We start from the raw sequence: 26,067 nt of genomic DNA on the forward strand, positions 1-26,067 counted from the left end.
CCCTATCCATAGAACTCATCTCTCATCCACTCTCACTCTCTTTCCCCCGTGGTGAGCGAATATTCCATTTTTTGATTTCATCTTGGCACCAAATGCTGCTGCCGTCCCCCATCTGGGCTGCTATTCTCGAATCCCCACAAAGTCTGTCAGAAGGGGTGAAGGGGAGTGAAAAATTTAGAGTTATTGGGAGAGGGGGGGAGAAAGCGAAGAACAGTAAAAGAGATAGAATAAGAAAGAGAAAGAGGGAGAGATAGACAAAGAGACAGGGGGGAGAGAGACTGGGAGGGGGTGAGAGAGTGAAAGAGACTGTGTCTGTGTGTACTGGTAGGCCTACCACAGTCTTATCCCCAGACTCCACATGGATGTATGTGTCCTGTGAAGGATGTCTGAAGTAATTACCAGCAGGGATTATCCTGCCCGTCCCCTTAATGGACGCCATCTCAACAGCAAGGCCAAGGGATCGGCACGCACCACCAACAGACAGAGAGGGGATTCTACCCCAGAGTGGGGTATATGTGAACTCATTGTGTTCTGTTATGACTGGCCATTGGTTTCTCTCCTGGTGGGGGGTGAGATTCAATGCCTATAGCACACACTGAACACATCCACATTCCCCGTGCCATAGCTTGTTGCTACATCCTCTTGATGTAGCTTCAACTAAAGGCTAAATCCAAACGATAAAAAACCTCACAATTTCTGCATGATGGTGATAACACCCTCTATCTGTGATTAAGGTAGCATTGGCTAGAATGAGCATGTCCATAACTCATGCATATATGTGGAAAGTGACAGGAACGTACAAGACCAACAAAGCACGACAGGCTGACAGGACAACCTGAGGCCCTGCTTGATGTCAGGAAGGAAAGAGGAGAGAGGTATCCAGTACATGGAGACAAGATAACAGAGGCAGATCTGGAAGGGGAGGAGAGGACGAGGCGAGAGGAGTGTCCGATGGGGCAGCTGTTGAATTCCTGCACCCGTATGGGACGTGGAGCTGGACTGAAGTGTTTGTGGGGCCCCTGTGGTTTTCCAGCCAATAAATCCTCAGCACGTATTGAATCCAGTCCGAATGTGCAGCAGTGGAGGAGCGCTGAAGGATGTGCGGCCATTACTCAGCCGCCCACATGAGAGGGGAAAGCGGGGATCCTCATACGGCCCCGCCTCCCCTCGCACCATGGGTCCAGGCCCAGGCCAGGGCCCGAGACAAAGGGCCAGCCGCTTGGATCACAGAGGTGTGAAGAGGTCTGGAACTCTGAACAGCTCCATACACTCACAGGTCATTCACTCAGAGCTCCAGAGTGACAGTCATTAAATGTGTCTGTCCAGACAGTCAGTCTGCCGTGATACTAAGGGGTATTCACTGAGATTACAGTAAACAATTAAATCCATCCTCAACTGTTGGAACTTCTTAATGGTAACATTTTCATAATTTGTCAATTCTTTACTTAAAAAATGCCTGTTTTGTAAGTATTGTCAGAACAAAAACATGATACTGGTTCCAAGTTATACATTCTAAAATGCTATTTAAACCATAATTCTCATTAAATCATTATCTTAGCTGATACAGTTTCAATGAGGTAGACCTGGCTCTTGATGAGGAACGTCAAATCAGTGGTTAGCGCCATCTTCTGCCCCTTACGGATGCTGCAGCTTCCTATTTCCCTCTGCCAAACAACATCCAAACTCACAAATCCTTTCTCCTTTACTTTGTTTTTCCATACAACTGACTCCATCACCCTGTGTTAACACTCTTGGCCCCATGTTGCTGGCTTATGGACGAGTGTGATGTCACAGACATGAACTCAGCAGTGAGCTCTGTTTATCAGCCAGCTCATGCAGTCTCTCTGTCTTCCAGGCTCCTATGCCACTCTGGGTATAAAGACCCAGGATTGGAACCAGACACTTTGTATAGTTTATTAGAGGTTTACATTCTGTTTATACTCTGGATGCTATGATGAAAACAGCCGTCGATCCTGGCTTTCCCATTCCAAGCCTGATGGACTCCAGCGACAGAGAAAGGGTTGATTCGGGGCAGACGTCAGTCAGCCCTGTGCACTTGTTCAACGGCCCGACTGAAGACAGGTGTTTCAGCCTGGGGCTGGCTTGGGTACCCTGACACACACTCACACATGCAGGTCACACAATGCCCTGTTCAGGATTGGGAGATACAATCAATCACCTGGGAGACTGTGTGGGTTTTTGGCCTCTTCCATTTTGCAAACATCTTTCAAGGCCTTGTGTATGGTCGATGTGAGCTGAGCTTTGTATACCACTATGTTTGTATGTACACAGTATATCCAAGACATGGGCCCTCATTGTGCGTGAAGAGCGAGACAGAATATTGGACCCGTTTATTTTGGAGCACGATCAGAACTCATTCAATCATTCTGTCCCCTCCCTGCTTTCCACACTGAGGGGACATCATCCCCTCTCATGTGGCTGCGATCCTTTCACAATCCAAGCACTAACCATTTGTTTGTGTCAGTTACTCCCGCTCCTCCAACTCCTCCCGATTACGACAGATTTAAACTCTTTTTCTGGGACCTCACAAATTCAAAGAATATGGCCGTCATGGGGGCAATTATCTATCTCTCAGCAACGCTGCATCAGAGAGAGGGCCACAGCCTCCTCCTGATGAGCTCTCAGACATCAGGGATTACTCGTGTCTGTGTGTGTGTGTGTGTGTGTATCAGGAGCTGGGTCTTTAGGAGCTGTCAGGGGAACAGACGGCAGGGGGCTCACAAGGAGATGGCGCTATGACAGGCACGACTGGGGAAAAGGTCACAGAGGATGATTTTAGCCTCATCTTTATTCTACATGAAAGTCCTTCTGACCACAAGACACACTGAATTCTCTTCTCAGATGTGTGTCCCCCCCACCACCCCACCACCATACAGCAGCAGCCAACAGCCATAAATAGTCTCCCAAAGCACAGCTCAAAGGTTGTGCAAGCTTTTACTGTCAGAGGACAGTATTCAGATCATTAATTAAGCTTTTCTGAACAGTTCTCAGACGTCCGAAAGCGTAAATGTGTTAGTAATGTCAGTTTGACGTTGGCAGATTGTTGCTGTTCAAAAATGCACTCAGTGAGTATATTTTTCATCAATAAAAGAAGGGGGTTGGGTTATGAAACAGATCTCACACAGTCTCACATATCTGAAGCCATCAATCTTACAAATGAGATGGTGAGAAGCTTTGCGCCAAACCACGCTACACTGAAGAATAACAAGCACATAAATTAAAAGTTGACAAAAGAGACATTTAGCTACTCCAATCCACATTGCAAGACCACAGTCTCTAGAACAGTGCCTGCAAAACGTGTACATGTGCATGTATGAAGAATACATGCATGCCCTGCGTGTTATCAGTTATAAACTATGCGCTTACGCCTTCTAGTGGTAGCCTACTACTATGATGTGGAGAGAGATTTGCTATTGTGAACTCAGCACTTAACAATTCCTCTCTGCATGTAATGAATGATCATAACTCATCAGCATTATCTTTTTTCGTGTACACAACCACAACTTTTTAACGGTAAATGACACGTTTGTTATGTGTTCAATTACTTTTCAAACACTCTAGAATTTAATAGGTAAAACAAGGAAAGACATAAATTCTACACATCTGTACGAAATGTCAAGTAAATTCGACCTACGGTTCAAAAGAAAAATAATTAGTTTTTCCCAAATTGTCACTGTAACGCAAAATACATCATGGTTAACCTTATGGGTCCTGAGTCATGTACACCAAGTTACATAAGAATTTGAGAATGTGGGTGGAAAAGCCATCACTTTGAACATTTGACATTTGGGCGTGGCCTGTGGCGCCCCCTAAGGTCTAATGTGGGCCATTTATCCAAAGAGAGCTTGAGTTGTTGGGCGGAATAGGTTACAATAATGAAGAATAATAACAATTACCGTACTTCTTCGACTAAACACTGCGGCGTTTATTGAATAACCTTCATTTTTGGTGCGGCGTTTATTCGAGGGCGGCGTTTATTCGAGGGCGGCGTTTATTCAAAGAAATATGGTACATAAAAACTTTTTACCATTGAGAGCTTGAGTTCTTTGGGCGGAATAGGTTACTAGAATAATATTGAAGAATACTAATAATTACAATAGACTTCCTCCTGACGGGGGAATCCTAACTACCTTGAATCAAACTATTTTGGGACAACCAACAATTGGACAAAGCACAAACGTTTTAACAGATTGTCAATCGGTGTTTGCTGCTGACTGAATTAAATCCGATGGTCCACTCATGTACTCCAAAGCAACGCTCGGCTGAGCACGTGATGGGAATTTTCTATTTTTCCAGGAACGAGTTGACCTAAAGCTCAATCCAAGCTTGCAAACAGCAGCATCATTCAGCTTTGTAGAAGCGGCGCAGTTGTCGGTGAGGCCGGTGAGGCTGTGGCATCCTTTATACAAGACAAGACTACCATTTACATTGCACAAAACATAAAAAACCCATAGTAGCTACATCTGAAGAAGATATATTCGAACAACAAGAGACTAAAGGTAAGAAACGACATGCGCGACATTAAAGTCGACGTCGGTGGCTAACAAGCTAGGTTGCTTCCTTACAGTCTGGCTAACTCGCACCAGTTTGCTAATAAACTAGCCAAGAAGAGTCAGGCATGGCTTATGTCCAGTCATCCCCAAAATGGTTAGATGAAACTACACGCTTTATTTGCACAGCTGACACCGCACGTGCCTTAAAGCTTAGCTAGGTGTTTAGCTTTCGTCAAATAAGGGTAGAAACAGAAGACCGATAAGATACAGTCAATCGTGTTAGCCAGCGAAACAATGCGAAATGATGGTGTGGTACTAGCTAACCTAGCTACCTGGTAGCTGGCTGAGAGACCTGAGCCTAGCAGTAGATGGCTAAATGCTAGCTACCACAATGGCCCTGGACAATCCATGGGCATGGAGCTAGGGGGGATAAGTTTAGGCTAGTTAGTTAGCTTTCGTCCAATGCCGGGCGAATAGTAGTTGTAGTAGCGCCGTTGTAGCTAGGCTACCTAGCCAAGCCTAATTTGAAGACCATCTCTTTTGAGTAGTATTGCTAGCAAGTGTCAGCTAGCTACTAGTCTACTGTTTACACAGGTTAGCGTTAATGTTTATGCTCAATACCACACAACAATGTTCGTATTTAATACACAAGCTAGTCAGCAGTAATGTTAAGCCTGGTTTATTTTAAAGTACTGATCAGGTCGAAATCGTTGTTAGCTACTCGGTAGCTAGTTAGCTATAGCTAAAAATCCACATTGATCTTTCTTTGTTGTAGTCTTCAATGAAGAGGAGCATCGTTAAGCTGTGGTGGTTGAAGTTTAGTGATACATTTTGTTACTTAAATCGCAAATTACGCAGACTGTCCTGAGTTTCAGAGTTAACAAAACGACCTATTAAGGACAGCCCCATAGCACTGGCCTTAATGTGAATATCTTATGATGTGAATCATACTCAATAATGTGCATATCTCATGATATACACATGATTTGAATCAAATTTAATCACGTTAAGACGAAGAACTCTCACACTAACTCATTAAGTAATATAGTAGTCAAAGGAAAGCAGTCTCGTTGTCATTTGTGAAACACCATATACTATGAAGCTCACCAACTCCTACAACTAGATGTGAAGAGCTGCTAACCCTCTCCTGCAGATGCCTTCAGCGATGGTTGGCAACAATGCTGTTCAGTCCGCCAGTCCAGAATTGGGATCTGGAAACCATTCTGAGGTCATGAAGCAAGTTTTGGGCTTTATCGACAAGAAGGTCCGCAACATGGAAAAGAAAAAGGTAGTTAGGTCCCTCTGTCTCACCCAAACATAAAAACTTCGTTCTAGCCTAGTATAAATGACATTCATCATCAACAGACATTAACCTAGGTCACATAACCTTCAAACACAAAAATCATGGTGTAGAGTGTCGTATTCATTAATTGTGTCCATAAGAGTTTAGCCAGACACCTCATATCATATGTTCTATTGTGGCTGCACTCCCACCAGATCAGCTATATTTCAGTGCATTGTTAACCGTGCTGTGTTTTCCTTTCTCCATCCAGGGTAAATTGGACGATTACCAGGCCAAGAAGAATAAAGGAGATCGGCTGAATCAGGATCAGCTGGTAAGTAGCATGTAACACTTTGGACAACATTGCTGCTGTGCTTGAATCAGGATTCCCATAGTCATGGAAGACTCTCTCAAAACCTAATTTTCGTGTTTTCCCTGTTCTGTTAATGCAATGATTCATTCTCATTTATATGATGTACATGCAGAAAAGTCATAAATACATTGTTTGAGATTCCAAGCTCGTCATCATTGCTGACTTTGTCTATTTCCATTGTTTTTTCTCTGAAGGATGCCCTGTCCAAGTTCCAAGAGATCACCAACAACTTGGAGTTTGCCCGGGAGCTACAGAAGAGCTTCTTGACTTTGGGACAAGACGTGAGTTCAGTAATCTCAGTGATCGCACATCCGCAGAATCACAGGTCGACACTCGTCGACGCGTTTATTTCCAGACATCTAAACCACCAGAGTCATTGCCTCTCCTTCCCTGTCCCCCGACCTCCTCCCTCGCAGATCCAGAAGGCGGTGAAGAAGTCTGCGCGGCGGGAGCAGCTGCAGCGCGAGGAGACGGAGCAGCGGAGGCTGAAGACGGTGCTGGAGCTGCAGTTCCTGCTGGACCGGCTGGGGGACGACACGGTGAGGCAGGACCTGAAGAGGACCGACGCCTCGGGCAGCCCCCTGCTCAGTGAGGCCGACCTCACGGCCCTGGACCACTTCTACAAGCTGGTGGGGCCTGAACGGGACCATGACGTCAGGTGCGCCCCTCTCTCTCCCTCTCTCTCTCTCTCTCTCCCTCTGTCTCTCTCTGTGTTGAATACGCTCCCAGTACAGGAAAACAATTTAGGATCTTGCGTTTCCTGTCCTCCGAATGTATGCTTCCTTGTCGTGTTCTATTCTTTTGCGGAGAAATTCCCGACTAATTAGTATACACATTTTCTGTTGCAAATGTTTCTGTGCAGTTCACTTAACCTATGGGTTGTGTTGCTGCTTACTGTGGTTGACATTGCGTGGTAGTAAGCGTTGTATGTTTTCTAGGTTGACAGACCAGTATGAGGAAGCCTCACTGCACCTGTGGGAGCTGCTGGAGGGCAGGGACAAGGCTGTGGCCGGGACCACGTGTAAGTTGTTTTATCGTTGAGACGTTGATGGCTGTTTAACGTTTCTAAATAAAGGGACTCGGAGAAAGGGCTTGAGGAAACCTTAGAAACTTCTCTAAGCAGCACAGTCTTGTACTTTTTGCTGAGCTGGCCTCCCTGCAAGGACTGGAATCATCCATCACCGAGCCCCCAGAGTAAAGAGAGCAGGCTGGTCTGCCAAGCCATGTGAGCACAAGCCGTTAGCTGGAGCCCTTCTCTCAGGCAGCCTAGGGAGGGGGAGTAGAGGGATGGTGTTCAGGACCTCCATATCAACCCTGATGATGAGGGCAAGTCAGGACACTCCCTGGCCCTGCACTCAGACACACACACACACACACACACACACCCCATCTGATCATATGGCAACATTGGATACAGTAACTTCCAAGTATTTATATTGAAAGTGCTTACAGTAGTTGGCAGCTGCTGGTTTCTGGCACAGCACTGGGTAGTGGAATGGGGCACAGCTGTGATTGCACCCTGCAGAAACGTGTTAGCAGGTCCCACAAACGGCATTGCAGCATTATGCTACGGTTTCTGCTTACGATGGTATCGGACAAGCTCGGATGCAGCTATTCCCTTAAAGGAGTAACCACTTAATTATGCAGTTCGGTAGTTTCAATGTATAGATTTGACGTGAGACGTTGCTCGACCTTCTGTCTTGGTTTACATTTAGTAGACGCTCCTATCCAGAGCGACTTAAAGTACAGGGACATTTAGTGCCTTTCGCAAGGACACAACGTCATTTGGATTGAACTGGCAACCTTGAGATTACTAGCCCAATTCCCTAACGGCTCAGCCACCTGACTCCCTCTGACCTCCTGTTCCCAATCAGACAAGGCACTGAAGGAGACCCTGGACAAGGTTCTGCTGAGTGACTACTTCGACCGAGTACAGCCGCATCAGAACGGACTGTGCGAGGAGGAAGAAGAGGAGGAGGAAGACGAGGAGGAGCAGGAGGAGGAAGAAGAAGCTGTAGCGCCCGACGAGTCGGAGGCAGGAGACCAGCCTGCAGAACCCGGTAACCATTGTCATAACGACCGTCACACCCATGTAGCCAAGAAGCCAGTCAGAGCCAGGGCATGTCATGTTGTTGTGTGACTCATTGTATTGTTTCCCAGAGGGAACAGTGACTGAAGAATACACAGAGACCATAGAGGTGGAGGCCACAGAGGTGAGACTGCTGACACTTCCAGCCGTTTAAGCTGGGACGGCGAGATATAGAGCCTTCCCAGGTGTGGTAATCATCCATGTGTTTTGTCTGTCTCTTGCAGTTCGTAAACAGACAGTTCATTCCAGACAGCACGTACAGCAGCACTGAAAAAGACCAAGTAGAGGAGTGGGCAGCCGAGGCCCAGGTATGTTCAAGAACAAACAGGCCACACATGGGCAGAGAAGGAACAACTCCCATTCAGGAGCCATCGTCCTGTTGCAGTAGTCCATATGTTGACATGGTGGGTGTGTGTGTGTCCCTCTTGTGTGAGCAGGTAGTGAGCTCCCTCCAGCAGCAGGCCCTGGCCCAGGAGCCCCCCCACACTGTGAACTCCCCGTCCCCCGCCTCCACCCCGGACCCTGTGGTCAGGAAGCAGGCCGTCCAAGACCTCATGGCCCAGATGCAGGGCACATACAACTTCATGCAGGTCAGAGGCCCCCTCCTTCTGCCATTTAATGTGATTAGGCTTAGCAAGTACCTCTTCTTGTTTGAGTCCTCTGAGGTCCCGGCTCTCAAGTCTTATTTTGGCGTCGCAGACAGTCTGAGCTCATGTGTGGTGTTTGGCTGTGCAGGACTCCATGCTGGAGTTTGATGGGCAGGCCCTGGACCCGGCCATTGTGTCGGCCCAGCCCATGAAGCCTGGCCACACTGTGGATCTGCAGCAGCTGGCCTGTGTCCCAGGTGAACACCAGCTCCTCTCCACCATGCAACACCCCTCACAGTCTGGCTCATCAGGGGGGTTCTGGTGTAAGACCGACATCTGTGCTTTCCATACTAATGATCTGTTGTTTGTCTGTTTGTGCAGTCCACACAGAGTCCAGAATTCCTCAGACAGGCACAGTTCCAGGACAACCCGAACCCACGCAAGTACGTAAAAACAGTCTCTGAGTACTGCTGGGGGCCACATCCTTGACAAATTGAGCTTCAACAAAACCCTATCTTGAGGCTTACCTCAACGTACACCACCGCCTTGCACCAAATGAAGGCAGCCTTAGGTGTTACCCTCCTCCCCCCTCCCCTCCTCCCCCTGTCCCTCCTCTGGCCCCACTGGTCTCCTCCACCTCCCCCTTCTACCAGCCCTTCCCCTCAGCAGAACCCCCTCCCCCCTAGACAGACTCAACCCCCCCCCCCCCTTCCAGGTAATCCCCCCCCCACCCTGTCCAAGACACATCCCTCTGGGCGTGTGTGTGTGTGTATAGGTGATTGAGATGCCTGCAAACACTCATCATGCCCCCTCCCCACCCCCCAAAGTGTGTCTGAAACCCATTGACGTGTGTGTGTGTGTGTGTGTGTGTGGTCTCTGTCTCCGTCCCGTCCCACTCCCTCCCAAGGCCTCGATGTCCCTGTCGTCCGAGCAGCCCCCCGCCCCGTCCTCCCTGCCCTCTGCCTTCCCGCCTGTCTCCAAACCTCCCCACAGCGGAGGCATCAATGTCAACGCAGCACCATTCCAGTCCATGCAAGCGGTAGGCTTTCAATGGAGCAACAGCACACGTTGTCATGCATTCTTCATACAGCCCCTGGCGCTACTTAGACGGGCCGCAGCCGGTTCTTTTTGTGTAACTTTGTGATAGCGCTGGTCCATTTTCACGATAGCACCGGGGGAAAGGCTTGAATTAGAAATGAAACGACGTTCTTGAAGTCTTTCTTTTGCTTTGCCCACAGTAGTCACTCCCCACCTCACCTCCATCTCCCCCCTCCGCATAACTCCTCCCCCCATCCCGTCGACGCAATCCTTCATAGCTAACTCCTAAGCTCATTCGCTAGAGATTTAGTTAGCAAACAATGAACTTGTTTGTATGGCATGCTTTATAACCACAGCTAACTGCATTTGAAGACATTGTGATGTAATTACAGGCTGTAACAAATACTCCTTTGAGCCCTGAGTTACTGGACAGATCTGTAACGGCTGCTAATATTCCTTTCAGGTGTTCAACATGAACGCCCCAGTGCCCCCCACCAACGACGGAGACTCTCTGAAGCACTCCAGCCAGTTCCCCAGTGGCTACAGCCAGAGCTTCAACAGCCAATCGGAACTCACTGTAGAGCAGCCCGACAACCAACAGGAAGCACTCCAGTCAGGTGAGGGGCCTGGGCTGGGCTGGTCATCGAGTGGCCAACAGTAAAATTTTTTTTTTTTTTAAAGTTTTTTTTTTAATACATTTTGAAGAATAGGATTATCAGGCATGGTGAAGAGCTTTTGGCGGCTTCATTCCGTGCAGTGTTACAAGGTTAAGTCCAGACTAAATCAGTGTAGCAGCTGCTGGTCTGTCAGTGCAGTCCTAATGGTCTGTGTTCCTGGGTTCCCCCCCAGTAGTTCCTGGGTTCCTCCCTCAGGAGCAGGCAGGGGGCCACCAGCAGGGCTCCCAGCAGGCCTCCGGGTTTGGCAGGAACGGCCAGGCCTTCTACAACAGCCGCGCGGCGCCGCGCGGGGGGCCCAGGAATGCCCGCGGAGTCCTCAACGGCTACCGGGGCTCCAACGGATTCAGAGGTAGGATCTGTTGGGGGCTCCTTAGAAGATCAAGTCAGGCGTTAGGATTCAGAGGTAGGATCTGTTGGGGGCTCCTCTTAGATGATCAAGTCAGGCGTTAGGATTCAGAGGTAGGATCTGTTGGGGGCTCCTTAGAAGATCAAGTCAGCAGTTAGGATTCAGAGGTAGGATCTGTTGGGGGCTCTTAGATGATCAAGTCAGGCATTAGGATTCAGAGGTAGGATCTGTTGGGGGGCTCTTAGATGATCAAGTCAGGCGTTAGGATTCAGAGGTAGGATCTGTTGGGGGCTCCTTAGAAGATCAAGTCAGCGGTTAGGACCTGGTGGCTCCACACATGCGGAAGTGTTTGGAAAATGTTGGTGTATGATTACAGACACACCCTAAGGTGATGCTGTCTCGAATCTCATCTTTTGGTTTACGGAGCCAACTGTTATACCTAGAGGCATCGCTCGGTTTTCCTGTGTGATTGGAATTGTGCACTCATTTCCTTCTTTCCTTATTTCAGGGGGTTATGACGGCTACCGCCCTCCATTCTCCAACACTCCTAACAGCGGTTACGGGCAGACCCAGTTCACCACGCCCCGGGACTACTCAAACACCACCTACCAGAGGGTGAGTTCTCTCCCTGGAAACCCAACTACTCACCTTCTACCCCCTACATCATGACATCACCACTTAGTCATAGCAGCAGTGCAGTCAAGTATTGATTTCTGAGGTGATCTGTTGGGTAACGCTCTCTTAATTTTCTAACCCCAATATGGGGTTTTCGATGTCCGGAACTGTTTATTCTTATTGTCTTGACAGTCTGTTGTATTGTAACCCTAAAGAGGGGTCTCTCTGGTCTTCATGGGTACAGTAACAAGCCCCTGTCTCTCCCCCGCAGGAGGGCTACCAGCCGGGGTACAAGCGGGGAGCGGCCCAGGGGCCTCGAGGTATCTCTCGAGGTAATGCTCAAGCCATGCGATCCTAAAAACGCTTATGGACTGTCCACTTCCCCCACACTGAACATTCAGATACTATGAATGTTAGCCCCAGCTCACTTTTATAAGAAAAAAAAGAAAACGAATATGGTTTGTTTCTCATCAGTGAAGTTTTTTTTCTTTTTTTTTTTTCTTCCCTTTCCTCTTCTGTTCTTTCAGAGTAAAGCCTACATTGGTATGTCTGAGGTATTCTTACTGTTGTAGGGCACGCAATGCTGAACTATATGTTCAGAGCGAAAAGCAAGTCTGTGTTTTAAACAAAAAATAGATACTCCTGTAAACTTGAAAGATTTCATTAATTTATTTTTTGTACAAAATAAATGAAGAAAAACCTGCCACTGTTGGTCCAAACCATGAGAATCTTTTATATTTTCTGTCACTGCCCCGCCCCGTCTACTGCGTTTCTTTTACGATGCTTTTGGTTCTCATAGCATTTCTTTTATTTTTTCGTCCTGACTCTCTCCCATCTCCTCTTTGTAAGCTGATGTTACTCGTTGAGAGACTGTTTCAATAAAGATGTGTTGTATTACCTGCTGTCTGGCGCTACGTTCTTTTGCTTGGTCCCAGATCCTGAGCAGTGTGGTCTGGGGGTCACTGGGGCAGTGGGATTTTCTCCTGCTTTGCTCCAATGCTTTCTGAATGCTTCTGTCACCCTCCTCGCTCTGTGTTCAGGTGGAAGATGGAACTGCTCTTTTGGGGTCGAAGGGTTTATGCGGTTGATGTTTGCTTTTCTCAAACAGACAAAAATGGGACTGTACACATTCATGTTACTGTTCTGAGAAGGCTGTGTTGAGCTTTAATTCTCTTGAAGTAATCCTGTGGTGTTATTTCCAAATCCTTGGCAACAGATGCTCTTGCCTTTGGCTCCATCTGGCAAAAGACACCACTCTGCACGGGCTGACTAAAATCTCCCCAATAAAATTAAGCACTTATGGGTCCTTTTATATTGACAAATTGATCGTGAAAGTCTTAATGTGTCTTATGAGTTGCTGAATGGGAATGCTTTGAATTGTGAGTAGTGTGTGTGTGTGTGTGTACAGTCGTGGCCATAAGTGTTGGTAACGTGTGTGGTAAATGTGTTTTGCAAAGTTTGCTGGTTCAGTATTTGAGAAATGTTTTCACCTGTTTCTATAGAAGACTGGAATTACAATAAGACACATTTCATTAAGCTTTTTTGTATGTTGCTCCCAATACTTTTGGCCACGGCTTTATTAAGTAGAACTGAACCAGCATGAACTTTACATCAGCCTCTAATGGTAAGCTAGGGATAAAGATTTTAAATACAGTTCATGCCTTCAGCCACACATCAATAATACTGCTTTACAAGCAGGGACAAGCTGACTCTTGATTATGTTTGCTTGGCGCTTGCAGGCCGAGTGGGAACGAGTCACATGACAGCACAGCAAGCCATCTAACCCTGGAGACGTCGGGCCCAGTGTGCCCCTGTCTCACCCTCTCCTCACTCACCCTCCTAGAGAATCCATCTATCCTCCCTCCCTCCGACTTCTGGACCGCCAACCCAACTCTTTCATCATTGGCCTAATCTTCATTGGCCGACGCTGGATTGGTTCCAGTGGTGTGACCCTCAGACCAGTTGGAAGCTTCAGAATCATGTGCTGTCTCCTAGCCTTAAAACTAACGTGTGTGCCTTTGCTGGTAGACTGTTTGTTTGGACCTTGTCAGGAAGTCATTTGCAAAAGGACAAGGTGTATGGAAAAAGAGCAAGATGAATCAATCAAGCTAGAATCACAGTGTGACCATGTGTTGGACTGTTAGTCCCAATGTGAACAATATGTTGTGACATTTAGTCTGGTGAAGTCCTGGTGCCTATGGGAAAGAAATGAGCATTTTTGACTGTTGATCTAAAACACACTTTTATCAGAGGTTGAGCGATTGAATGACAACAGACACAAAGCATATAAAGGACTGTTTCGCTAAAATAAAATAATACCTGTGAACATTGTGCTATGGTCATACTGTAGCTTTGTCATATATGATGCACTGAATAAATATGCAGTTCTTCTGTAGTCTGGCCTGTGTTTTCAGACATGCTCTCTGCCATTCACCAGTCACCAACTAATGCACACGAAAGAGTCAATTAAAAAAGCTTTTAATTCTTCCAGTACAGGACATTTCTAATTTCTTTCATGATCTTGGGAGAAAGCATACCCGATTGTGCAAAATAAAATGGGACATTTTTTCTTGAAAGAAGATATGGCACGTGTCTGAGGTCAATGCTTTTCTCTACGGGCCAATAGGGGGAAAGTGGACTTCAGCTGGTAGGTTGCAGACCAGCATGTGAACATTCCCCCTGGTATTTAAGTAGGCACAGTCACTAGCAGTCATATCTCTTCTGTGTTCCAACTAGAGACCACTAGAGTTCAAGTTCCAGATATGAAGAGGTCGGGATACTGAGATACCAGTAGGAAACCAGCAGCATTTCAAACACACAGCAACCATGACTAGAAAACACAAAGAAAAATGGACTGTCACTGGTCTGCAGATGGAATAGATCCTCGTTTTGCGGTTGCAGTCTACCTACCACTGCAACCTATTTGAGATCAGCATAACCTCAAAACACCACAGTCCACCAAGAAGATGATTCCATTGTCCCTCTTCATAACAAAGGCCTGAAACATATCTGAGCCTTTCAACACACAACTGCACTCACTGACACGTAAGAATTCCCAAATCAGGCAACAAATGTATCAAAATACTAAAACCATATTACCACAAGTCTTGACCATTGTTTCGGATCGTTACATTTATGAACATTTAAAAATAATTTAAACAACAATTTGTGCAGATGTAGGCTAGTCTACAGACCTGAGTCACAATATTTATTTAGACATATATCTAAATAATCTCAGAAGTGCAAACTATGCCCACTTTCTTGGGCAAGCAGGCTAAATCAAGCATGCTTCAAGTATTTGAAATTGATGACGTTGCCGATTTGATGGAGGTCAAATCCTAATTCCCTGACCCTGACAGTCTAACGTAAAACAATTCAAAAGCTCTCGACATAACATTTTGGGATTCTATTTCTGTGACCTCAAGAAAAGAGAGAGACACTGGTGGGTTCTCCATCCCTGCCTCTAACGTGAGGAGACCAGGAGCCAAACATAGACAACAAGGGCCACCTTGGTACTCAGGGGCATGGCTGTAAGGACTGTACAGAAGTCTGCTGAGGTGGTGTCAGAAGTCTGCTGAGGTGGTTTCATGACGCCACAGGTGTGTCCACAAGTAGCACCAGTCTATGAGACAGCTGGAGGGAGGAGGGGGGTTGCAGCCCTACGGCAGGTCATGCAAGGCTTCTGGAACTGCTTCATGGACTGGGGGTAGATCGCTGTGAGCTGGAGGCAAATCTGGACTTTTGGGGGGTTCTTCGTGATGGTCCTGGGGAGGATCCTGGTGCAGAGCTTGGTGGCCTGGAGCCAGAACATTGTCATGCACCTGTTGGTCAGGGACGGCATTTCCCTCAACTGGAACCAGAGAAGAATATTTGTTACGGTTTTTTTTGTGTGTGAGAGGACATGGTTATGAGGCAGCGGAATGAGTGAATGACCATAGATGTAAAACTATTGTCTTTCTGAGAAAATGGCTTGTGGGGATGTGAGTGAGAGGAAGGCTCACTTACTATGAACCTCAGGAGGGGCCTCCACATTCTGGATTTTCAATCGCTCCATGTGCTCTACTGCCTGAAACAAGACAGACAAGGGTAGAACAAACACACAAAACACACGACGCCAAACACGACAGCGCGACGGTCACTCCTAATGCCAAACACATCCAAGGAGCCTTGTTGCTAGGCTCCCAGGGTGTGTGTGTGCTCCCAGGGTGTGTGGGTCCGTCCAGTCATACTGACTGTCCCCAGGCCGTGTCCCTCACCTGCTGCAGCTCCACTTTCTGGGCGTTGAGCTGCTCCTGCTGCTTCTCCAGCTCCTCCTTCTGTTTCTGCAGGTCTGCAGCTTTCTGGTTCAGGTCCTGCTCCTGGCGGACCAGGTGCTCCTCAAACTCCCTCATCTCCTCGTCCGTGTAGGCCTGGTTCTGCTCAAGCGTCTGACAGGGGAACACAGGGGAACCTTTATTCGTGTCGCCGGGGCGGCCCGTTCACCTCAGAACCCTCATGCTGCTGTCGCAGTGCGTCTTCGAGGACTACGTATTGTTACGGATAGGATGTTTCTAACGGTGCGTCGGTACGCGCAACAGGTCTGAGCTGAGAAACGACGGGGCCTCACCTCCCAGCTGTCCGGCTCCAGGAATTCCTTTTTCTTTGTGGCGACCAAGAACTCCTCGAGCGACACCAGTCTGTCTTTGTTTGAGTCCACCTGTGTGATGAGAGTATAACACGTGGGTCCTGTGTGGAAGCACTTTGTGGACGAGTGTTCCATGGCCCGGGGAGGGAGGGCAGCGTACCTCGTTCATGACATGTTCCCTCATCCGGAGCCGCTCCTCCTCCATCTCCACCATGTCGTCCTCCTCGTTGGTCGGGTCGTAGATCTTCTCCAGCTGGGGAGGGAAGAAGCAGAGGTCGTCTGTCAAACGCTCCGAGACGCGACGGGCACGTCGGGAGACATGGCGGCGCTTTACCTCTTTAGTGAACAAAGCCTCCAACTCTTGTTCGTCAAAGAAACCGTCTCCATTGGTATCTGTGAAAGACCAAGGGAAACATAAATGCACCGGTGAAGCTTGTTAGATAGATCTTATTAGATCTTATTCTTCTGGCCCATTTGGGTGATTCTCCCCCAAGAAGGGCTTACCGTGCAGGTTGAAAAAGGTTTTGGGGTCGAAATCCTCCGGGTCCAGACCATCACCTTCCTCCCACACCTCTTTCAACTGATTCTCACTACCCTGTACAGAGAAGAAGTAGCTTACATGTTCTGATATGAACACAGTGAAGGATATATCATGTCAATGATATGAAATAGCACAGTATGAGGTCTTCCAGTATGAGGTTCTCCAGTGTACTGTACTGGGCCCCGGTGAAGACACAGCTGCATGGCTCTTAGGCTGAACCCTGCGATGGAGACCTACTGGATGGTTGACTTTGGGATGGTCGGCATGTTTCTTCTTCATCTCCTCGTAATGCTCCTCCTCCTTCTTCCTTCCTTCATCGTCCAGAGTCTTCAGGTGTTCCTGTCTATCGTGCTCCTTCATCATCTCGTATTTCTTAAACTCCTCATGGCGCTCCTTGTCAAAGTTTTCCAGGTCATTTGTGGCCTTGTGAAAAGAAGGACAACATGTTGCTTCTTTGTGTAGACAGGGAAGGGTGACTGTTCCCTTCCATTTTCCATACATTATTACATGTATTTAACAAGCCATGTTCAGTTAGTCTGCTGGCAGAGACTTACAGATTTGATCAGTCGATCCAGGTCATCCACTACAAAGGTGTGCGGATTCATGTGGTTCAGGTACTCAAACTGTTTCAACAGGGCCTGGTGGTCCACTACCATGTCTGGAGAATGTTGACAGGAATTACACATCAATTTGTTCATCTGTGCATCAGTTACGACTGCGCAAGACACATTAATTATTTTGTGGTTATTGCAAGAAAACTGTCAAGAACAGTGTAAAAGAAACATTTCTGATAGTGTTTCTGTAATATAGAGTACTAAAGTGAGTTGTGGGTCAAAGCTCAATTATGCTGGTGACTAACATCTATGCTGGTAGTGATAGTGCTAGTGATAAGAGTAACATACCATTGCTGTTGTGTTGGAATTCTGCGGCTCACAATGTACACTTACTTATGTTTCACATGTGAGTCTCAACAAGATAGAAGGATCCCACACCTTTCTGTTACACTTGAGTAATGCAATATGAAGCAACTAGATGACGCAAACATGTGCAGCTCAGACTCAGGGCTTCCTAGAGTTGACCATGAATCACCGGGCGGAGGCCTACCGTTCCCTCCTTCCACATCTTGCTTGGCTTTGATGAGCGTCCGTAGACGGTTGACCTCCTGTCTTTTCAGCTCGTCCAGTTTGGTTCTGATGTGGTGGCCGACAAAGTCGAGCTCGTTAGCCAGCTTCCCTTGCTAGTTGAAGACAAACATTGCAACGTTGCTCAACAACAACACATTTGTCATGAGAAATGATGAGACTTAGATGGGACTAATACCTTGATGTCCTCCATGTCAGTGTTGTGAAGCTTCTCTCTAAAATGTGGATCTTTCTCCAAGAAATCGATGACTTCCCTGAGGTATCGGTCATAGTGGAGTCCAGTGTCCTGTTACACCACAAACAGCAGAACATCAAGCCGTATTCTCCAATACGAAAATATAGATATTCAAGGAACAAGGAAATATGCTGTACTAGATCTATTGCTACTATTATTACAGTTTCTTCGTTGTCTATTAACAATGACTATTAACAGGCTTGAAGAAGTTGAGACTTACAACACTAGGCGGAGGATCTTGAACTTTCTCTTCCAGTGGCTCAATTTTAGTCTTGTCCATACTAATTGGCACTGCCTCTAGACACAGCAGATGGACGGCAACAGCAAGACAGCTGGACAGGAAAGCCCAGTTACGGGACATCTGCACATAGAAAAGGCAACATGTTACTCAACATGGTACTAAGCAATAAAGCAACAACACCTGATTCATTGTTGGGTTCTCATCATTTTAAATTCCTACTAGAACTAGCTAATAACACAAAGATACGAATGCTAGGATATGTTAACGTTACATGATACCTAAACGTCATTTGGCTAGCTCGGATGATGCTAGAATGATGCACAGCTGTCTGATTAGAACTTAAAGTTGCTGTGTCAGCTATAAGCAGTGCTAACACTTTGTATTGTCATTCAAAACCAAACAGACAGTAAGTAGGTCCATATTACGTCCAACAAGACTCACGTTGGGGCTTGTGAATGTTCGTTAAGGTAATTGCCTGTTGTGCCGCTTTAGCGGTGGCTGTTCCTCTTCAGGATCGGATGGCAGAATACATTACAGTAGCCAACAGAATTATAGTGGTAAGTAGCGATTGGATACAATTTGCCACCCCATTTTCTAAATACGCGCATGGATGTCCGATTGGGTAATTTTGCTGTCTGTCAAACGACAGAACGCTTTATCAAGATGCGTTGCACCGAATTGTACGTGGCGAATGGACGTTTCGCCTCCCATCTAGAATAAATAATTGGCGAGTCTTCATTGAACGTGATGAAAAACTAAATATATTTCAATATAGAAAGGCAAAAATTCATTTATTTCACGTGTCTCAATTATTGAAATAAACTAATAGCCTGATCAAGTATGTTCCTGAGATACGTCACTTCCCAACATGGCCTTTACTTCCGTACGTCGACGCCATTATTCTTTTTCTCTACAACGCCACCATGGGTCGTATGCATGCTCCGGGGTAAGCGCATAAAGTATATATATCCTTTAATTTGCTGTAGTTAACTATGTATTTTAAAATATTTGAACATTATGTAAGTGTGTAATATGCTATTAGTGACTCCAATCAACGAGCAAGAGTCTGCGAAACGCTTAGCCGCGCCACAGAGCAAGCCAGTTTACGTTTTCACCCACCCATCAAGCCTCCGCCTATATTAGTGTCTCGACAACTATTGAAGATTGTTGTCCGTTGTCAGTTTTGAGTCTCCAGCCTGATTTACGGGCTCCTAGCTTGATGACTTGTCTTTGTTTTTCAGTAAGGGCCTGTCCCAGTCAGCGCTCCCATACAGACGCAGTGTTCCCACAGTAAGTATTACGTTAGCTGCTTGACTTGGATGCTTTGGTGGTGCATGTGTGGTATTCAGCCTTTTCCCGTTCACATACTTTAAATGAGAAACTTTGTTTTCACAGTGGCTGAAACTGGCGTCTGATGATGTGAAAGAGCAGATCTTTAAACTGGCCAAGAAGGGTCTGACACCCTCTCAGATTGGTAAGAAGGACCTCCTTCCCATGTTCGTTGGATTCCCTAACTGCAGTCCCAAGGGAGATATGTCAGCCATGGTTAGAAGTGGCTGACTGCCCTGCCTCCTCTGACCAGGTGTGATCTTGAGGGACTCTCATGGTGTGGCCCAGGTACGCTTCGTGACAGGCAACAAGATCCTGAGGATCCTCAAGTCCAAAGGCCTGGCCCCTGACCTGCCCGAGGACCTGTACCACCTCATCAAGAAGGCTGTGGCTATCAGGAAGCACTTGGAGAGGAACCGAAAGGTATCCACCTGTTACATTAGATTTACATGTAGTCATTTAGCAGACACTTTTATCCAAAGCGACTTACGAGAAAGAGCTTTACAAAAAGTGCATAGGTCAATGATCATAAACAACGAGATGGCCCGAAAAACATTGCGGGTAGCCAAAACATGAAGCATACATTGTGAAAAGCAAATAAGAGCCAATGGGTAGAACCAGAAAAGCACGTGTTTAAACAAATTACAATTAAACAACCTGATCCTTGAAAGTGCTAGTGTACCTGGAGGAAAGCAAGCAACAATAATATAATTCACAGTGAGTACACGTAGTTAAATCAGTTACAACTAACCAACAAGTGCAACAAGTCCCTCAATAAGTGTCATTGTGTTCCTGGAGGAAATAAAGTAACATCTGATGTAACAAATCTTTCTTAAGTACCGTACTCCCGGAACAAGTGCGTCTTTAGCCTTGTCTTGAAGGCGTAGTGTCAGTATCTCTGGAGTTGGGAAGATGATTCCACCTGTTACCTTTGTACTTGAGTAGTAGATTCATGGACATGCAACCATATGGAGTCAAATGGACAAGCTGAGACCTGATACTTTTGAATGGATCATGTAGCTGCCTGTTGGAGCTTAGACCTGCACAGTAACAGTTTTCTCTAGAGACCACTGACTGGGGTTAGGGAGGCCAACAGTGCTGTGAATAGTTTAACATCCCTTTTTACACACATTACTGTTTGTCTACATTTGATATTGATAGGTCAATGTGAAGGAACGTGTTTGTGTAAAATCCCCTCCCTTTTTAATGCAGGATAAAGACGCCAAATTCCGTCTGATTTTGACCGAAAGCAGAATCCACCGCCTGGCCCGCTACTACAAGACCAAGAGAGTCTTGGCACCAAACTGGAAGTAGTAAGTATTATTATTTTCAAGCTATTTATTGTGACATTTAATGTTACATCGTGGCACATTTCATTGTCCTGTTCTTCCCCTCCTAAGAGTTGAGATATTTCTGATGTGCTAGATGAAATTGAAGGTAAATTAGCAGAGTGGCTTGTCAGTGTCGACCCTGCCAGTCCCCTTCACACATGTCTCACTGCGACTCGCTGGTTCTCCTGTGCCTCCACAGGGGGCAAGTGATCACCAGCAGTCTGCCATCTGGATGTTGCCTTTAAGGCCAACGTCATCTTAATCTTATAATCCCTTTTTTTTTCTTTCTCCACAGCGAATCTTCCACCGCTTCTGCCTTGGTGGCATAAACGTATTTTTGCATTAAAGGAACGTTTCGAAGGAACTTGTGTGTGTGTGTGTGTGTTTGTCTAATTGTAGACTGGAGGGTGCATGGTATACTTGTACAATTGAAGGTAAATGTGTGTAAGGTAAAACATTTTTTTTAAGTCCTTACATATACTTGTACACACAATCCTGTTCTTCTGCATGTTTCTGGGTATGACCTTGTACATTAACTGATCTTGACAACACTGACTGAGCTTCTTTATGAACACTGTTAGCCACAAGAGGTCAGTATTTAACTGCTCCATAAGATGCTGAACCACATGGCTAGATGCCCTTGAATAAAACAATTGCTCTTGCAGTTTTACCTTTTCACGTATTCACAACTTTTTAATGTTCCTTTCCCAGTGAGTCACTTTCTGTTTGGTGCTTCTTGAAATGTAATTATGTAGGTGCGCTTCAATCTTACACAATCAGTAGAGGATAGGGACGTTTAGTCATCACGAGTGTTCTCCAGACCCATCCTTCAGTCTAGTTCCTCCAGGAGAGGAGACAGTGTGATTAATGGGCCGCAGCCCACCTCTCACCCTCCAGCTCTCTTCACTGGGCTCTCAGGGGGAGATCAGGAGCAGGACCTGGAAGCTGTACTTACCACCCACATCCCTTAAGGAGCAACACACCTGCCAGAGACTACTCAACCTTACCTTTATTTAGTGGTGGATCTACAGATCATACAAACCACTGTACTTCATGAAAGTGAAGTTTTGTCATCAGGTGGATTCATGATCAATGTTCCGGTAATGGATAGGTATTGATTTATGTGAATCTTTTCCTCGTAATATCCATTGGGAAACTAAAATAATGGACGACACACACAATATTAATGAAGTAGCATGTATAAACCCTGCATCTGTCTGATATTGATTTCATACCCAGACATATTTGTAGAAAATCACGTCGCGGGTGAAACGTAATGTACAAGTGAGTTCAGATTGGCAGGTGAGATAACCAAAGGAGTTCTTTATTGTGTCTGCTGCAGAGCCTCACTCAGTCAACAGTGATTCAGCCCGAGCCGGGGCAGGCTCTCCTCAGAGAGGACGATAACATTGAGTCACCTTGCTGCATTGTGAGCCTCTGGCAGCGGAGAGGCAGCAATCCTCAGCAGAGCCCACACTGCAGAGGAGGTGATACAGCTGCAGAGCTGCAGCGGGCTGCGCATCGTCGGCGCGCGCGTGAGGAAGTCCAATTGATGGAGTGAGTGAAAGGAGCAGCCGGGGAGAGTGGGAGGAGGGAAGGGGGAAATGAATTGTGAGGCAAAGTCAAATAAGAGCAATTAACTGGACTGGGGACATGGTGTGATTGCACTGCAGTGTGTGTGTGTCCCAGGTTCACAGCTGGTATTTTCGTTGAGAGAAATGCACTAGAGCAGCAAGGAAAAGTGGATTTCTTCCTACACTGTAATGGATTACAGGGTGGATTATATACTTTCTTGCGATCTTGCATTTTCAACTGGATTTGTGTTGAGATGTGGTTAAAGGAGCAGAGCTAAGTCACAGCACACCAGTCTCATGGCTGGATGTCCAGTATGCCCCTTGGGCACCAGTGCTGTCAATCCTACTGTTCCCTCAGCAGCCTGGTCCAGAATCACTCATTTCACATTTATACCACAAAACCTGTCACTCATTTCATTTTCCTCACATGTAAAAATCTCTATCCTTCCTTCTCTCTTTTCATGATTTTCTAAACCAATTTAGCAAACACAACACTGAAAACTCCCCTCCTGAATGTTTGCAGTCTCAGGACTAATTTGGCTACGTGAGTTGCATGGCTTGTGTCAGCATTGACCACCATAGGACCAACGCTGTCCATATATGCCAAAACCTCCTGACATTTTTTGTCCACTCAACCTCTGACTTACTCCTAACCGCAGGATACAAAGACAGTTTTCAAAAAGAGCTGGCTTGGACACACACCATCTCAAATGGCGCGGCTGAAGGAATCCAGTTTGATCACACACATCTTTCATGAGGAAGTGCACCAAGCAAACAGGATGACACAACAAAGCCTTCTCCAAAGGGATTCACCGATCAAATATTTATCATGCAGACGGGGGGGTTTCATGCCCCCTGCTAGCTGAGGGGAGGGCACTCTGGGTAATGTTTTGGTGTTTCACAAAAGAGATGAATAACCTTTCACTCTCCAGCCCATTATTTAGGGGAGTCATACCATTTATCTAGGAGCTGGTAGCTGAATGTATTGGGACACCACTTGTGCAGCAAGGACTGCTAAAACCCTGCATTAGGTCAGGTTAAAGGAGGGACACTATCTGTGTACCCTGTGTTCGTGGAGATGTATACATATTTCTTAACTCACATGCCATAACTCAAAAAATCAGAATGGCCGGAATCAGATGGCAAAACGTACGTTTATGCGAGGGAGGCCATTGGGAATCAGGGAGCTATCTTGCTGTTTGTTGTCCAATGATACAGCCCTTTTCCTCTGCACTGTGACTTTGAGCTTTGCCTCTCACGCCCCCAGGTTAAATTTATGGGCAGCATCAGGAAATTGGGCAGCTCCTTTTGATGCAATGTAAGCATTATTGTAATGTGTCATGCTTGGGAAAACTCTGTCCTCAAGGCCTAGCTGCAGTAAGAGGTGAGGCTGACAGATCTACACACACACTCTCTTCAAGTGTATTGCCCTGCACAGCTATACAGTTTTGAGAGCTTGTTTGGGATATGCTTTCTTAATAGATTCAGATGCACCCAGGGGTGATACGTTTTTACAAACGTAATCAAACCTGTGACGTAAAAAAAAAAAAACTTACCATCACGCTGCCCTTTCAACAACAATGGCGTGTTGTGCTTCTTTATTTTCATTAGGTTGTTTGTTTACTGCTCTGCTCTGGAGATCAACACAATATTGCCATGCAAGTGTTTTGAGTTACTAGGGCCATTATGTTTAAACGTTTTCACACAAGTCTTGGACCTTGTAGCCTGATAGAAACATGTTTGTACTCTTGTCGGAGAGGTCCCGCCCTCACGTGAACTGTAGGCTACAACGGAGAAGGATGGTCTGTTGCAAGACGGCCTAGTTTGTGTTGCCTATTGGCTCCACCTGCCACGAGAACTGCTAAGCTTCCTCAACACGAAAATGCACCGTTTTCCTTCGGAATGTGCGTGTGACGAAGTCCGTCTTATAGGAATGTTAAGCTATTTAAATAGGCGTAAATTATGAAACCTTTCGAACACATTCCTTAACTTAAATGAGACCCAACGAAGTCAATTCAGTGCGCCTAAAATAGAGTTAAGCGCAACAACCCCATCCCTGAACGCACACTTAGTTTTTACACTTTATTGTCGGCTGAAGGTAGGACAAAGACGCGCTGGCTGTAGCGCAGCAGGCGACTCTCTACAAGTTTATTTCTTCCCCTTTAAAAAGCTGCAGCCCTAGCGGTGATCACTGGAGTCTATCCGGATCCTCAGGAAACTCTGCGGAGAAGAGAATGCACTAGCTGCACGAGAAACAGGGATCATGGCGGCACCGCTCGGGCGGGACACTCTACCTGACCACTGGTCGTACGGAGTCTGTCGAGATGGCAGGGTCTTCTTCATCAAGTGAGAATCTGCTGTCTTTTATCAGTTTAGATCGCATTGCTCAATCAGATTAATATACGGAATTAGATCATGCTTTTCCTCATTCAGTAACAGGTGTCTTTTTTCAGTGATAAAACTCACATCACTACTTGGCTCCATCCTCGTACGGGTGAACCTGTCAACTCCGGACACATGATACGATCAGGTAGCCTTGTCTTTACGCCGAAACCATCAGTAAAACTATTTTTCCAAACACTGACTGTGAAAATGATCTTATTCATTCAGCCTTGTGTTTATGGTCTAGATTTACCTCGAGGATGGGAAGAAGGTTTCACAGAGGAAGGAGCCAGCTACTTCATCAAGTGAGTGCGGCGCTTCTGTCTGCTTAATGGGAAGTGCAACATGGACCGTGATAATTTAAGACTCAAACTTTCATTCTCAAGTGTTTTACACTGCCCGATACTGTTGAGACGATTACTTTCGAGGCGCAGGGCTTTGGATAAAACGATGCCTTTTAAATATGTCCTGTTGCGGCGGGCTGAGCCGTGATGACGTCGCATGCATGCCTTTTACTCTCGCTGCATCAGGATTTAGGGTGTCTTGTTATGATGCCAAGTTAACGTCAAACATTCTGTAATGTGGCTGCTTTATAGCCTATTGATATTTGGTACGTCTCTGTACAGAAACGGACTACAGTAGCCTACATGTTGATGCATTTAGTATGCAGCCTCTAGGCTTCATAGGCTATCCTATATTATGACTAAAATATACCATGACATCTTTCCCAATGCACTTTACTGTGGAAATAATTATATATGTTTTAGATAGCCTACAAATAAACTTGTTTTCAGTATGAAATACACATCAGGTTGACCTGACCTGAAGAAAGATGTTTTGGGCATATTATAGCATTGTTGAAGAGTAGATACCAATTAACTCATGTCATCTGCCCTCCTACTTTTTGAGGGTAAGGGCAACTCCCAGCAGGACAGAGGAAAGCTATTGAAATTCAGCTCACACTCTCCAATATGCAGGACATCTACTCTCTACTCTCTCCATTAGCTAGCTGAGTGTGTGTTGGTGTGTGTTGGTGTGTGTGCGTGCATGTTTGTTGTTCGTGTGGGAGAAGTGGGGAGCGAGGGAGAGGAACACAGAGGAGGGAGAGAGGCAGGATGGTACGCTCCCATGGTGACAGAGACGAATG

General features: G+C 46.3%; 4 protein-coding genes and 1 non-coding gene across 12 annotated transcripts in view; 4 read left to right on the forward strand and 1 right to left on the reverse strand.

Annotated features, from left to right (window-relative positions):
* The first annotated feature begins 4,052 nt into the window (after positions 1–4,052).
* On the forward strand, positions 4,053–13,921 carry caprin1a (cell cycle associated protein 1a). 8 transcript variants are annotated; one of them, XM_084681540.1, is made up of 18 exons: positions 4,054–4,520; positions 5,668–5,802; positions 6,068–6,130; positions 6,364–6,450; positions 6,586–6,827; positions 7,108–7,190; positions 8,044–8,229; positions 8,330–8,382; positions 8,483–8,566; positions 8,696–8,848; positions 8,994–9,102; positions 9,227–9,288; positions 9,753–9,884; positions 10,347–10,500; positions 10,736–10,909; positions 11,415–11,521; positions 11,793–11,853; positions 13,261–13,921. In XM_084681540.1, exons 2-18 carry the CDS (start codon positions 5,668–5,670, stop codon positions 13,302–13,304), a joined length of 1,929 nt encoding a protein of 642 aa, XP_084537666.1. In that variant the 5' UTR covers positions 4,054–4,520; the 3' UTR covers positions 13,305–13,921. The 8 variants fall into 8 exon arrangements, with proteins under 8 accessions (XP_084537671.1, XP_084537666.1, XP_084537664.1 ...); XM_084681538.1 differs by having other exon boundaries at positions 4,056–4,520; positions 10,733–10,909; XM_084681543.1 differs by lacking the exon at positions 13,261–13,921 and adding an exon at positions 12,049–12,418 and having other exon boundaries at positions 4,056–4,520; positions 10,733–10,909.
* A 62-nt stretch (positions 13,922–13,983) lies between these two features.
* Positions 13,984–18,905, reverse strand: nucb2a (nucleobindin 2a). The gene is made up of 13 exons (XM_084681546.1): positions 18,746–18,905; positions 18,284–18,424; positions 18,007–18,114; positions 17,791–17,923; positions 17,241–17,344; positions 16,924–17,109; positions 16,650–16,740; positions 16,480–16,538; positions 16,306–16,398; positions 16,128–16,217; positions 15,778–15,948; positions 15,527–15,587; positions 13,984–15,371 (listed from the first exon to the last, which is right to left on the reverse strand). Exons 2-13 carry the CDS (start codon positions 18,422–18,424, stop codon positions 15,181–15,183), a joined length of 1,428 nt encoding a protein of 475 aa, XP_084537672.1. The 5' UTR covers positions 18,746–18,905; the 3' UTR covers positions 13,984–15,180.
* Positions 18,906–19,155: 250 nt separating this feature from the next.
* Positions 19,156–21,328, forward strand: rps13 (ribosomal protein S13). Its single transcript, XM_084681547.1, has 6 exons — positions 19,156–19,250; positions 19,546–19,594; positions 19,700–19,778; positions 19,887–20,056; positions 20,846–20,946; positions 21,260–21,328. Exons 1-6 carry the CDS (start codon positions 19,228–19,230, stop codon positions 21,291–21,293), a joined length of 456 nt encoding a protein of 151 aa, XP_084537673.1. The 5' UTR covers positions 19,156–19,227; the 3' UTR covers positions 21,294–21,328.
* Positions 20,998–21,126, forward strand: LOC146247205 (small nucleolar RNA SNORA19). Its single transcript, XR_014734345.1, has one exon. It is a non-coding gene; the product is annotated as a small nucleolar RNA SNORA19 (small nucleolar RNA).
* A 3,347-nt stretch (positions 21,329–24,675) lies between the features above and the next one.
* plekha7b (pleckstrin homology domain containing, family A member 7b) overlaps positions 24,676–26,067 on the forward strand; it is a 72,511-nt gene continuing 71,119 nt past the window's right edge. The window contains exons 1-3 of the mRNA XM_084681927.1: positions 24,676–24,884; positions 24,992–25,068; positions 25,168–25,225. Coding sequence (XP_084538053.1) covers positions 24,802–24,884; positions 24,992–25,068; positions 25,168–25,225 — 218 coding nt within the window. The 5' untranslated portion in view covers positions 24,676–24,801. The remainder of the gene's footprint in view (positions 24,885–24,991; positions 25,069–25,167; positions 25,226–26,067) is intronic.

The sequence above is a fragment of the Hypomesus nipponensis genome, chromosome 19, assembly GCF_054491055.1.
Source record: "Hypomesus nipponensis isolate SF chromosome 19, ASM5449105v1, whole genome shotgun sequence".
Lineage (NCBI taxonomy): Eukaryota > Metazoa > Chordata > Actinopteri > Osmeriformes > Osmeridae > Hypomesus > Hypomesus nipponensis.